The sequence below is a fragment of the Sinocyclocheilus anshuiensis genome, unplaced genomic scaffold (assembly GCF_001515605.1).
Source record: "Sinocyclocheilus anshuiensis isolate Anshui unplaced genomic scaffold, SAMN03320099.WGS_v1.1 scaffold144, whole genome shotgun sequence".
In the NCBI taxonomy this organism is placed as follows: Eukaryota; Metazoa; Chordata; class Actinopteri; order Cypriniformes; family Cyprinidae; genus Sinocyclocheilus; species Sinocyclocheilus anshuiensis.
This window is the reverse complement of record NW_015555720.1, coordinates 168764-181654: the sequence shown is the minus strand read 5'-3', so window position 1 is coordinate 181654 and position 12891 is coordinate 168764. Positions and strand designations below refer to the sequence as shown.

Genomic DNA, 12891 nt, shown 5'->3' with positions numbered 1-12891 from the left:
GCTGTTTTTTTTCCAGATTAGAAGCATTTCACAGTGTCCTAACCTGCACTCTCTCAGACAGATGTGCGCTCACAACAGATTCACTGAAAGATTTAAACCCTGTTCCAAAACCTAGAGAGCTGCCTTGCAGTCCACTGAGCCTGAGGTGTAGCTGCAGTCTACATGCGATGCTGCTTTGCTTCTTGAGTTTGGCTGTGGAAATAACAATAATAATAATAATAATAATAATAATAATAATAATAATAATAGTGCCTTACTGTTTTGGGTCCCAAAAGTCAGTATGATTTTTTAAAAAGTATTATTAATAATAATAATAATAATAATAATAGTGCCCTACTGTTTTGGGTCCCAAAAGTCAGTATAATTTTTAAAATTATTATTATTTTTGAAAGAATTCTCTTGTGCTCACTAAAGTAGCATTTATTTGATTAAAAATACAGTAAAACAGTAATATTGTGAAGTATTATTTAAATGTAAAATAACAGTTTTCTATTTTAATATATTTTCAAATGTAATTTATTCCTTGATGCAAAGCTGAATTTTTGAAATAATGTTACAAAAGATTTCTGTAACTTTTGGTGAATTTAATGCATCCTTGCTAAATAAAATAATTAATTTCTTAAAGGGGCAATATGACGTTGCTAAAATGAACATTATTTTGTGTATTTGGTGTATTGCAATGTGTTTATGGTTTTAGGTAGGCGTGGTTGACTCTTAACTTTTATAAAGAATATCTCTTTGGTTTTGAGACTTTAGTCTTTGCAACTTTACAGATCTTCTTTATGCACCAAGAGCTTGTAACACTCCAAAGAGAAAGGAAAAATTGAAATCGCATCATATGACCCCTTTAAAAAAAAACAATACAGTGTATATACTGACCCTATTTTTTAATGGTAGAGTAAAATACCTGTTTGACTGTGTGGAAAAAATTATGACAACAAAGGTTAAATTTGGTAAATTATATATAAGTGAGGGCAAATGTAGTAATAATAATAAATAATAATATAACCCAAATTATAATAATATCCAAATAATAGTACCAAATTTGACTAGTTTTCTGGCCTTGATGGGTCTTGTCCCTGAAACTCACTGCATTGCATCACAGGTCAGCATGTTGTTGGACAGCTCTCTGATACGCTTCGAGTACAAATTAAGCCGACAAAAGCTAAACCTGTCATAGAAATGTCAAAAATAGCAAAAAATGTTGTGCTAGCATGCTTGATGCAGAGCAAATCAAAACCTCTGCAGTAGTGCTAATATCCTGTAGTGTCAAAAGGCTGATTTTGTTTTAATATTTCTTCTCAGAGTGGGAAAAAAACTGTCAAGGCTGTGCTTTGGGTGTCTGCTGATGGCCTGAGAGTAGTGGACGACAAAACCAAGGTAAGTGTGTATAGGCATTTTGTTGTGTGTCCATTGAAAGCCATTAATCAAGGATAAAAAAGTCTTTGAAGCCCCGAAAAGCTCCCAAGCCATCAATTAGCTGAGTCCGTCAGCAAAGAGAGTGAATCTGTAGGAAACACAAAATATGCAGTAGGAGGAAGCTGGCAGGCCTCCAAAAGGCCTGTCACATGACCATCCAGCTTCATGAGACATCACACAGACAAGATGACTTTTAAGGCCAAGGGTTCACGTGTCTCTCACGGTTGGGTTTTTCTTTTCAAAGTTCAAGGATTAATGTAACATCCTTCCCTCACACAAAACCCGGAAAGTTAACCAGAAAAGGTCAAAGGCCTCACATAATGAGTTCAATTATCCCCCGTTCCTCCTTTTCAGCTCACACAGTAAAAGGCGGAAGGCCACAAAGCTTTCTTTTTTTGTTTCTCGTAAGGGCCTCAGACTCAGTCGTTCACTCACTATGCCCTTCTGGTAATCCTCCCGTATGCATATGAGTCAGCAGTACCACCTAATCCTTCCTGCCACTGTCACACACCACCTGTGTGTCCTGCACCTCCTCCTCTCCTCTCTCTGGTTAAACTTCACTTGTCAATCTATTAATATTAGTAAAAGGCAGGGCTCAACACTAAGGATTTTTTTTCTACTGGCTCAGTTGGACCTGTGGTTGAAATTTTTACTTGCCCTGCCAAAATGTCCTATAGCCCCGCCATAAAAATGAATGAATTAATAAATAAATTGTTATTATTTCCATTGTTTTTGACCATGTAACCATGTATTCTAATATATAGGGTTATGACACCACATTTCTAGATACCAGTGAATTTTCACAATTCTGCATTCCAAATTCGATACCACAGTAAAAACTACTAGCCTAACTATAATAGCGTTATTTTATTAAAATGCTTTAATAATTTTATATTATAATATTATTATAGGCAAATTAAAAGTCAGTAATAAAATAAGAATAGAATAAAGACACAAATTAAATGAACAGTTTTTCAGATACATAAATTAAATAATCAAATGTAAAATAACACTGCATAGACTTCACTGTACAAATTAAATGTAGATTGAAGGAATAGTTCACCCAAAAAGGAAAATTTTCTGAAATTGCATTCGCCTTTAGGTCCAAGAATCCATCCAAGATGTAAATGAGTTTGTTTGTTCGTCGAAACAAATATGGAGAAATGTAGCATTACATCACTTGCTCGCTAATGGATTCTCTGCAGTGAATGGGTGCCGTCAGAATGAGAGTCCAAACAGCTGATAAAAACATCACAATAATCCACACGACTCCAGTCCATCAATTAACATCTTGTGACGAAAAAGCTGCATGTTTATAAAGAACAAATCCATCGTTAAGAAATTTTAACTTTAAACTGTCACTTCTGACCAAAATTTGACTCCATAATCCATAATAACTCTTCCTCCAGTGAATTTATTTACAAATGTTTTAGACAATTTTCACTTGTAAATGTTGCAAGCAATATGAAGAAAGCAATATTATGGATAACAGGCTCGTATTTTAGCTGGAAGCAATGATTTTTTTGATTAATATTAATGACACAGACAGCAGCAGGTAAATTAGGCTGCTGTCACTTTACGACCTAATGGACAGATCCATTATACTGATACACATCCGGTTTCTCTTTCAAATGTTTATGTTCGTTTAAGACATAACCAAATGTGTTTATGAGGATACTTGCCAAGATGATTATTTTGACATAATACTTTGTGTTTTTGTGTGTTCAAGCACAATAAGATGTGAAAGAGAACTTATTTTCGGTGTACTTATTTTCTTATATTTAGCAAGTACCACATTTTCACATCTTCTTGCACCTGAATGGTTTCAATGTTTAAATTACCAAAACACTTGCAAATGATAAACATTCTTGACTTTCTTGAATTCCTTCAACTGTCCCGAGCATCTTTCACACTTGTCCTGGGCCATCAGGCAGTACTTATTTTCGAGCCCTGAAAGTGTTATTGATTACAAGACCAGACTGTCTTATTCCTGACAACTGAGATGAGTCAGAAGTCATGAACCCATAAGTTCTTCCCATCCACTGTAAACCCCCCTGTTTCCCCCCAGAACACAATCATCTATGACGAAGCTTTTAGAGCTCTAACTGGGCCCCTTCGGTCAGTAATTGGCTAACAATGAATGGACCCCTCACCTCGTCCCAGTCTTCCTCTGCTTCACCCCTCACCTACAACTTCTACAGTGTTCAGCTCATGCATTATGTATTTACTGTGGCCCCCTAACAAGGAAACCCTAGCCACTGTTACAGTGGGAGGTCCAGGCTACACAAAAAGCTTTAGTCATTTTAGAAGAATCAAAAGGACAAAACGGTACAATGTGGTTGGGTCATGGACAAATAAGAGGAAGAATCTCGTTTAAAACATGGCTTTCTAGTTCGTGGGATGTAATATAAAAATTTTTATTCAAGTTAGTTTCATGTTTTTGAAACACTATAATGCAATTTGCATCAAGTCTAGTCATTTAATGAGCACTTTCAAAATACTTTACTTTCTTTTTATTTGCATGCTAAAACTTTTTATGTCATTTAGAATGCCACAAACAACAACCGGTCTGCCACTTTTTACTTTCTCTGTAGGACCTCATTGTTGACCAGACCATTGAGAAGGTGTCCTTCTGCGCACCTGACCGTAATTACGACAAGGCATTCTCCTACATCTGCCGTGATGGAACGACTCGCCGCTGGATCTGCCACTGCTTCATGGCCTTGAAGGACTCGGTGAGGAGAACCCAGCGGGGATTAATTCTTCAGCCTCTATTCCCCGCAAAGTGGGATTAAGAAAGGGATTATGGCAGTGTTATCTCAACCGGAATAACCGCTTAGAGACTGTTATTTGTACTTGGGGCACAGAGAAAAACACATTAAGGACTAGAATGAAATGGAATTTTGATTAGGACCCCAATACTAGTCTAGACAAAAACATTTTGTGACCATATGATGTTTTTATCTGTCCCATAACAACAGTAGCATACAGTGTATGCAAACACCGACTAACCTAGTTATGCTACTCTAAAAAATATAATTTCCCCTGTCAGTATTTTTCTCTTTCATACTCCAGTAAAATGTCAAAACATCCTTAAAACATGATTAATTTACTTACAAAGTAAAAATCATTAAAAGTCATACATACTCATGCATGTGTAGATTTGTATCTATCTATCTATCTATCTATCTATCTATCTATCTATCTATCTGTCTGTCTGTCTAAAATGAAAATATTATTAAGATATATTGTCAGAAGCATTTAATCTTTATATATATAAGCATATACTATTTATATTTGTGGCGGGGCTATTGTTAACCACGAAAAAATATCTTAAGAGCTAAGAAATAAAAATGATAGATAGATAAATATATGTGTATATTTGTATTATTATTATTTTTATACATTTCTTTTTTTAATTATCCTAAATTTGAATTTTAACATATTTTTATTGGAACAACAAGACAAAGAAGCTAATTAAAGATTTTTTTAAATTTATATATAGTGTTATATATACAGTGTTGCCATCATCCACAACATTATTATTATAAATCTACATACATATTGGAAAAATTAGCTAAATTTAATATATTAACAGAGGTCTTTAATATCTTTATATTTTTTTATCTTTATATTACTTTTAAAATATTTTATTATTATAAGTTAAAGTTAAAAATGTATATTTGATCTTAAATTTATATCTTAAGATATTTTTACTGGAGCAACATGACAAAAAAAGCTAATTAAAAAATCTTTGGAGTGTACAGTGTTGTCATGATGCTAATGGAACATCCTCCACAACATTAGGGTGAACGTTTGAGTCATGCGGTTGGATGCGCCTTTGCCGCTTGTCTTGAGCGGAAGCAACGCAGAGAGAAGGAGTGTGGGGTCACAGCTTCCTTCGATGCAAGCCGCACATCGTTTGTGAGGGAAGGCTCCTTCCGCGTCTCCTCAGCTGGACAGCAGAGTGACCGAGAGGACATCATGAAACAACTGCAGGACAAAAAGAAAGGTCTCATTACAATCACTCTCAAACACCATGGGCTTTCTTTGTGAAAAATTATTCTTATTAGTGAGCGTGCCTCTCTGCAGAAGTGTGTGGAATTTCTGCAATGCCGCCTGGAAATGCATCTCCTCCAGAAGGAGCGGTGTCACCGGGTGAGCGAGCAGAGCCAGGCGGGCCTCGCGCCATCCCGCGCCGCCACGCTCCTATCGAGCAGTTGGTGCGGCAGGGCTCTTTCCGCGGCTTTCCACAACTCAGCCAGAAGAACTCACCTTTCAAACGGCAGCTCTCCCTACGCTTGAATGATCTCCCATCAACCCTGCAGCGCAAGACGGACTTCCAGACCAAGAACCCAGGTTAGATGTTTTTGTGTACTCAAGCAGCATAAGTGTAATGGAACCGTAATGTTGACCCAGTACCCATGTTTACCCATGTGATAGTACTGACTGCAGTTTATGTGTACTGTGCGTCATCAACCAGAGGACTTTGACATTTCAAATGTATCTCATGTTGAGCCTGCAAACAAGTAAGTAGTACAAAAGCATTCTATTTCCACTGAAACCTTATGATTGTACCCATAAAATCATTTGAGCGTGTATTCCAGACCATAAACTGCTGCATTTACCTGTAGATGTACAGGTGCTTTCCATTGATCCTTTCTAGTGTAGTGCTCTATAAATAACATGTTTTGCATTTGCAATATTGAACTACTGTCTGAGCTCTAGCTTAATCCCTTAGACTAGATTCTAAAAGGGGAATTATGGGTCGTATGTGTTTTTTATGGGTCATATGTTTTATGTTTGGCTGGGTTTATTCATGAACAATGTAAATGAATATGTAGGAAGATTGAGGACAACTTGTTTTATGAGGTACAATTGTTTTTCTTGTTTTGAGGACTGCAGTACAAACCAGAACATGATTTTTTTTTTTATTAGAGAAACACCAATATAAAAATTCTGTGTGATGCTGATAATCTGATAATTACTGTCATATTATGGCTGATATTAAAATTCTGTTCTGTATTGTGTAAAAAAGTATGGTAATGGCAATCTAAATGTAAAAATAGGGAAAATTAGCATGCACAATTAAAAATCAAATATCATCCAACATATTATGAACCAATATGATAAATAAAATTAAAAAATCTGTAATATTGTTTGATAATTGATATGATACACTACTATTAAAAAGTAGGGGGACAGTAAGATTTTGTAATGCTTTTGAAAGAAGTCTCATCAAGGATGCTCACCGTTTATTTATCAAAAATACAGTAAAACTATAATATTTTGAAATATTATTACAGTTTAACTTAATTTTCAGCATCATTACTTCAGTCTTCAGTGTCACATGATCCCTCATAAATCTAATCTAATCAGAAATCTAAATTCTAATATGATCATTTGCTGATCAAGAACCATTTTTTTTATATTATCAGTGTTAAAAAAGTTGTGTTGCTTAATAAATTTATGGAAACTGATGCATTTTTCAGGGTTTTTTGAGAAATAAACAGTTCAAAATAAACAGTTCTATTATTTAATTTTTTTGTAACATTATAAATGTCAATTTAATGAATCCTTGCTAAAAAAAAACAAAAAAACGTAACAAACCCAAACTATTTAACGATAACGTATTATGCATCTCTACCTTGTATCATAGATCCAGGTTATTTTAGCAAGCAAAATCCCATAAACTGTATACATGGCCCACCGAAATAAGCCAAACAGGTGTGATTGACCTTTTCTATTGGTCTGTGTCAGTTCCAGAGATGGATCTATCAGTGGCAGGAGAGGCGGACAGCATAAATGCTCTGTGCTGCCAAATCAACAGCTCTTTCACCAAACCATCTGAGGATCTGTGTGCCAAAGCCACCAGCAACTGCTTACCGGTTTGCAGCGCTCCACCTGCCATTCCCCCTCCACCTGCTCCACCGCAAGGTAACACAGACGGCACAATCCCACATACAGTGTGGAATAATTAAGATTTTTAAATGTTTTTGAAAGAAGTCTCTAATGCTCACCAAGCCTGCATTTATCTGATTAAAAATACAGTAAAAACAGTCATATTTTGAAATATTATTAACATTTAAAATAACCGTTTTCTATTTGAATATATTTTAAAATGTCATTTATTCCTGTGATGCAAAGCTGTATTTTCAGCATCCATTAATCCAGTACTCAGTGTCACATGATCCTTCGGTTATCATTCTTAATAATGCTTCTTGTTATCAGTGTTGATAATTGGGTTGTTTTTGCTGATTAATATTTTTCAGGATTCTTTAAATGGAGCATTCAAATAACTGCATTTATTTGACATAGAAATCTTTTGTAACTTTATAACTGTCTTTACTGTCACTTTTGATCAGTTAAATTCGTCCTTGCTTAAAAAATATTAATATTAATTTATTTTCTTAAATTTTACCCCAAACTTTAAAATTATAGTGTATCACACAGTGTATCCACAAACATATTAAGAAACACAACTGTTTTCAACATTACAATATGTGACCTGTGCTGGCAAAATGAGTCACAGTGAACATTCTCTATTAAAAGACCTACAAAATGATTGTATGATTTGTTGGAATCGGACGAGAAATGGCTGAGCTACACCTGTTTAATTTCGACAGAATGAAGAAAATGAAGTAAATTTAGAGAAAAACTGATTTAAAGTTTTCTGAAGGTTCCAAAGCAAAATCACCTAGCAACATTACATCTTTTCCCCCACTTCTTTTCTTAATAATCATTACTAGATTAATAATCACAATATAGCTATTTTTTATTTTATCTTTGTTGTTATAAATAAGAACCGATGCAAAAATAGAGCAAATAGAAAGAAACAGGTGTATAGTGTATTACTTTTTTTTACTTTACATCTAAACAAAAGCATTCAAGTAAGAAAAACAAATAATAAAATTTAAAATTTACAAATAAATTTACCTTAAACATTACCTTTAAATTAAAAATACAATAAATAAATAAATTGATTATTAAAAGCAGTTCAATCAAGTTTTCTTTTATCATTTGATCAACATTAATGAGACAGACGGCCTATATTAAAGGGATACTTCACCCAAAAATGAAAATTCTGTCATTAATTACTCACCCTCATGTCGTTCCAAACCCATAAGACCTCCGTTCATCTTTGGAACACAAATTAAGGGGCAAACTTTTCCGTTTTTGACTACATCGTTGTCATGTAAACGTAGCCTAAGATACTTTTGATGAATTCCGAGAGATCGCTGACCCTCCCATAGACAGCAAGTATCCTACCATGGTCAAGGTCCAGAAACGTAGCAAGGACATTGTTAAAATAGTCCATGTAACATCAGTGCTTCAACTGTAATTTTACGAAGCTACAAGAATACTTTTTGTGCACAAAGAAAACAAAAATAACAACTTTATTCAACAATTTGTCTCCTCTGCGTCACCCTGGTGCCATTTTAGAGCGTAACCACTAAACATAAACAACGTATGCTGTTCTGTGTCAGCCTCACTATGCAGATACGTTGTTTTCGTTCAGATCAAAGTGTAAACAACTTAGACAACGTATCCACGTGGCGCAGCTGACACAGAACAGCATACGTTTTCATTTTTGTGTGAACTATCCCTTTAAGAAATAGTGTAATGCACGGATCTAATATAATGTTACACATCCGATGTTTTTCCCCGACAGTTCCCTAAACGTTCCCTTAAGAGATAACAGATTATGTTTGCGTGAATACTTAAATATATTTAGCCTACTGTAAATCTGTGTATAATGTGTATCGGGATAGAGCGCCTTCGGTGTCTGTAGTCTTTATGCGTGCACTTCGGATGAGAGGCAGCGCGAGAAGCGAGTGGAGAAAAGGTACTCCTCTCAGAAAATGTACAAATAAAGATACTTTTAGATGTTTAATTACTATTTGGAGCACTGGGATCGCTAGATGAGGGCTTAAAGGGGTCCTATTATGCTCTTTTACAAAGTCTTGATTTTGTTTTGGGGGTGTACTAGAACAGGCTCTCATACTAGGTTGTTCGAAAAACACATTATTTTTCACATATTTTACATTATTACAACACCTCTCTCTCCAGTCTGGCATGAACGGCTCGAATAGTTCCTGTATCAAATGAAGGCCCGCCTTCTGAAATACGAAATGCGCTGTGATTGGTTAGCTGGGCCAGTGTGTGTTGTGATTGGCAGCACTCGGCACCTGGTCGGGAAATGTCATGCCCCTTACCATAGCCGCCTGCGAGCTTCAGTGTAAATATTGTGTCAATATCAAATAAATTTGAGCGCGATTTAAACCCGGATGACTGTAACCACTCTAAGTTCGTCTGCCTTGGGAAAGCTAGCGTGTCTCCGACATAGTGATAACGCTCGTTGCCTTCTCTAGTGCAGCTCAACCAGGTCTCGTCCCTTTCGTCGGTATTTGTGATATATCACAAATACCACATTTGTGGTATTTGTGATATATCACATTTGTGATATATCACAAATCCCGGAAAACATGCGTTGTAGTCCAAACGAGTCGTTCGTTGTAGTTTTTGAAAAGTGATTTCTGTTGAATAAAATATCTCCTTTTGAAGTGGACTTTGAGCTTTGTAACTTTGCAGATCGATTTTTATGCTCAAACAGCTACATTACAGACTAACTAAAGTTGAAAAAGTGAAAAAGCATAATAGGACCCCTTTAATTAACTAATTTTTGTGAAAACCTCAAATTCGACCAAAATCGACTTGCCTATAGCTCAAAATTAGCCTGGTCACATTCCGACTCATTTTGCCAGCACGGTCACATATTAAGAAATGTGTCTTGAGGCATGCTTTAACATTCTTACTCCTTCCACTTCCCAGCTACAAGCTCATGGGTTCAGACAGAGCCGGCTGTCCAGTCTCCTCCATCCATTCCTCAGGGCGGCCACAAACGAACCCCGTCCGAAGCAGAACGCTGGTTGGAGGAAGTGGCTAAAGCGGTGAAAGCCCAGCAGCAGACTCCACCGACCCTACCACCACCACCCAACATGCCCATCGCACCCGGTTCCCTCCCCTCCTCCATGCAGCCGTTCCCAATGGCCTTTGACGTCACTCCCGCACCCGTAGGCATGTTCGCCCAACAGCCCCTTCAACCGGCTTTTGTACCTATGCAGCCGTACATGCCCAGTCTGGCCAACAGCATGACCTATCCCAATGCCAGTGTGCCCGTGGTGGGCATCACACCGTCACAGATGGTGGCTAATGTATTCTGCACTGCAGCCGGGACAGGGGGTGGTGGAGTGGCGATGGGGGTCGGGATGGGCCTGAAGACGGGTACGCTTGGCGGTGGCCAACAATCAGCTTTCTCCACCCTGACCGGGGGCTTCCCAACCACCACGTTCGCATCTCCTCCGACCGTCAACGGCCATCTGCATAACTCCTTTCCATCGACGACCACGACTACGAGTGTCACGCAAAACGGTAGTACCGTAAAAAGCGGCACTAGTTGGCCGATGGAGAGTCTGAATCTGAATCCCACATGCAGTTCCCAGGAAGCAGAGCATTTTGAGGCAAAGTGGGCTGCTCTAGAGTCCAAATCGCAACCGAAGGCGCAAAACCCTTTTTCGAATGACTTACAAAAGACTTTTGAGATTGAACTATAATCGTAAGGAGGCTCTGAACTATTTCATACCCCATTCCCCTTCCCCTTTTTTGTCTCCTAAAGGGTTTTCTTATGCTCAAGGGCATTGGTTGATGTAAGAGATCATTCGGTTGCATTTTGCGTCATTTCGAGAATCAGACTCAAGATTTGGAGAACAGAAAGACCGTCACAACATGTTCGGCACTTACAAGACAGCTTGAAAGAGAAACCTGCACATTACTTTCACCGGTAATGACCCTTACTTGGAAAATGAATGATTTTGCTTGAAGGAAATATTGAAATTAGGGGATGGTCGAAGTTTATTTATTGTTCTTATTTGATTATAATGGTTATTTTTAATCTGATTTTAATTATTCTCGGTTTTCCTTTATTTATTTATATTGAACAGGGTGAAGGATTACTGGTGGAATAAATTGGCTACTTGAAAATTGATTCACCAAATGATAGATTAAATCATTTGGGTTTACGTTGTGGTGTAAATAGCATGCTTTCAGTTTACTTTATTTATTGCCCGTTTCTGTGGCCGTTAGGTTCATTAATTCCAAATGAATCAGTTGAACCATTAAAGGATCCGCTCTGAACCAAGTGGATACCAAAAGTTCCACCAACAGGCACATTCCAACCCTGATTATATGATCAATACCCATCATGCAATGGAAAACTAGACCGAAATGCCACTGAAGTGACCTTGACTTCTAGTAATTAACCTTTTAGAGATTTGGAACAACATTTCTGAGGTTTGTAGTTTTATTTTTATAATCCGTTTAGCCAGATCTGTTGAAATATATGAATTTGGTCAACCTTAACATTATTTTAAATGGTTTCATGGGGCTTCTCAGTTGTTATGAATGTATTTCAGAAATTCTATGACCCTTCTAGGGTGGTAACATGACAAAATGTGTTAAATGGGTGGTTGTGAAGGAAATATTGAAAAAGATGGAGTTTATAGTGTTCGTTTTTGCAAGCAATGGAACGACTACACAGACTCTTAAAGGGACAGAGTCATTTTGTCCCGTTCATGCATGCTTAAAATATCCCATATTACAGTATGTTAAAACATTGAATATGCATATTAGTCTTGGCTTTTGTTTCTTATCACCACTGTTTCACTCACTCTGGTCTAAGAAAGGGAATAATTGTCTTTAATTGCAGGCGAGTAATGGCACACACTCTACACTATAAGATCTCATGCAGTTATTGTAAAAATAGATTTAGATCCTGCTCATTCAAGAGGTTCATATTTTCTCCAGTGTGGAGCATTTAGGCACATTTATTGTTCAGTAATGCTCAATGGTGGTATTTTTATTTTCTTGGGAAATTATCCAAGTGTGCAAATAAGATGTTGAATGAGCTTTCTGGAGTGTGTGGAGCCTGCAAGTGTCAAAGCTAGATGATCAAAGTCAGACTGCACACTGTGCTCGGTGAGGTGAAGAAAACACTCTTACTGTGGAGATTTAATAGCAGTGGACATTCAAGGCAGGCACAATGTTTTTAACTCTTGTTTCAAAAGGCCATTTTGACCGTCATGTGTTATAAATTTACCTCCCGGTTTTCTTATCAATTGTTTATTACAGGGTCAAGCGGGTCTATTGTGGCACAATGAATCTAAAAATAGTCCTTTTTCCACAGACAATGCATTTGTAATTTGGCCAAGCGATATGTTGTATGGCGTCAAACGGATGCATTTGTTATACTCAATTGCCCACACCCTCCCCATGACAAAATCTATGTTTTTCAAAACCAGGGAACTAAATTACCTCATAAAGTTGATTGTAAACTTTAGTGTAGTGATAACAAACCAGTGGAGTTTATTTTTAATCTTTATTTACAGAATTTTGTATTTAAACCTACATATTTCT

The 12891-nt window shown here is 36.9% G+C and overlaps 1 protein-coding gene across 2 annotated transcripts in view; it reads left to right on the top strand.

Moving 5' to 3' along the window:
- Positions 1-12470, top strand: part of numbl (NUMB like endocytic adaptor protein) — a 55162-nt gene extending 42692 nt beyond the window's left edge. For both annotated transcript variants that reach the window (XM_016465568.1, XM_016465567.1), the window contains exons 4-9: positions 1306-1380; positions 4014-4154; positions 5227-5431; positions 5512-5778; positions 7180-7356; positions 10252-12470. In XM_016465568.1, the coding sequence (XP_016321054.1) occupies positions 1306-1380; positions 4014-4154; positions 5227-5431; positions 5512-5778; positions 7180-7356; positions 10252-11033 (1647 nt within the window). In that variant the 3' untranslated portion in view covers positions 11034-12470. The remainder of the gene's footprint in view (positions 1-1305; positions 1381-4013; positions 4155-5226; positions 5432-5511; positions 5779-7179; positions 7357-10251) is intronic.
- Positions 12471-12891: the final 421 nt, after the last annotated feature.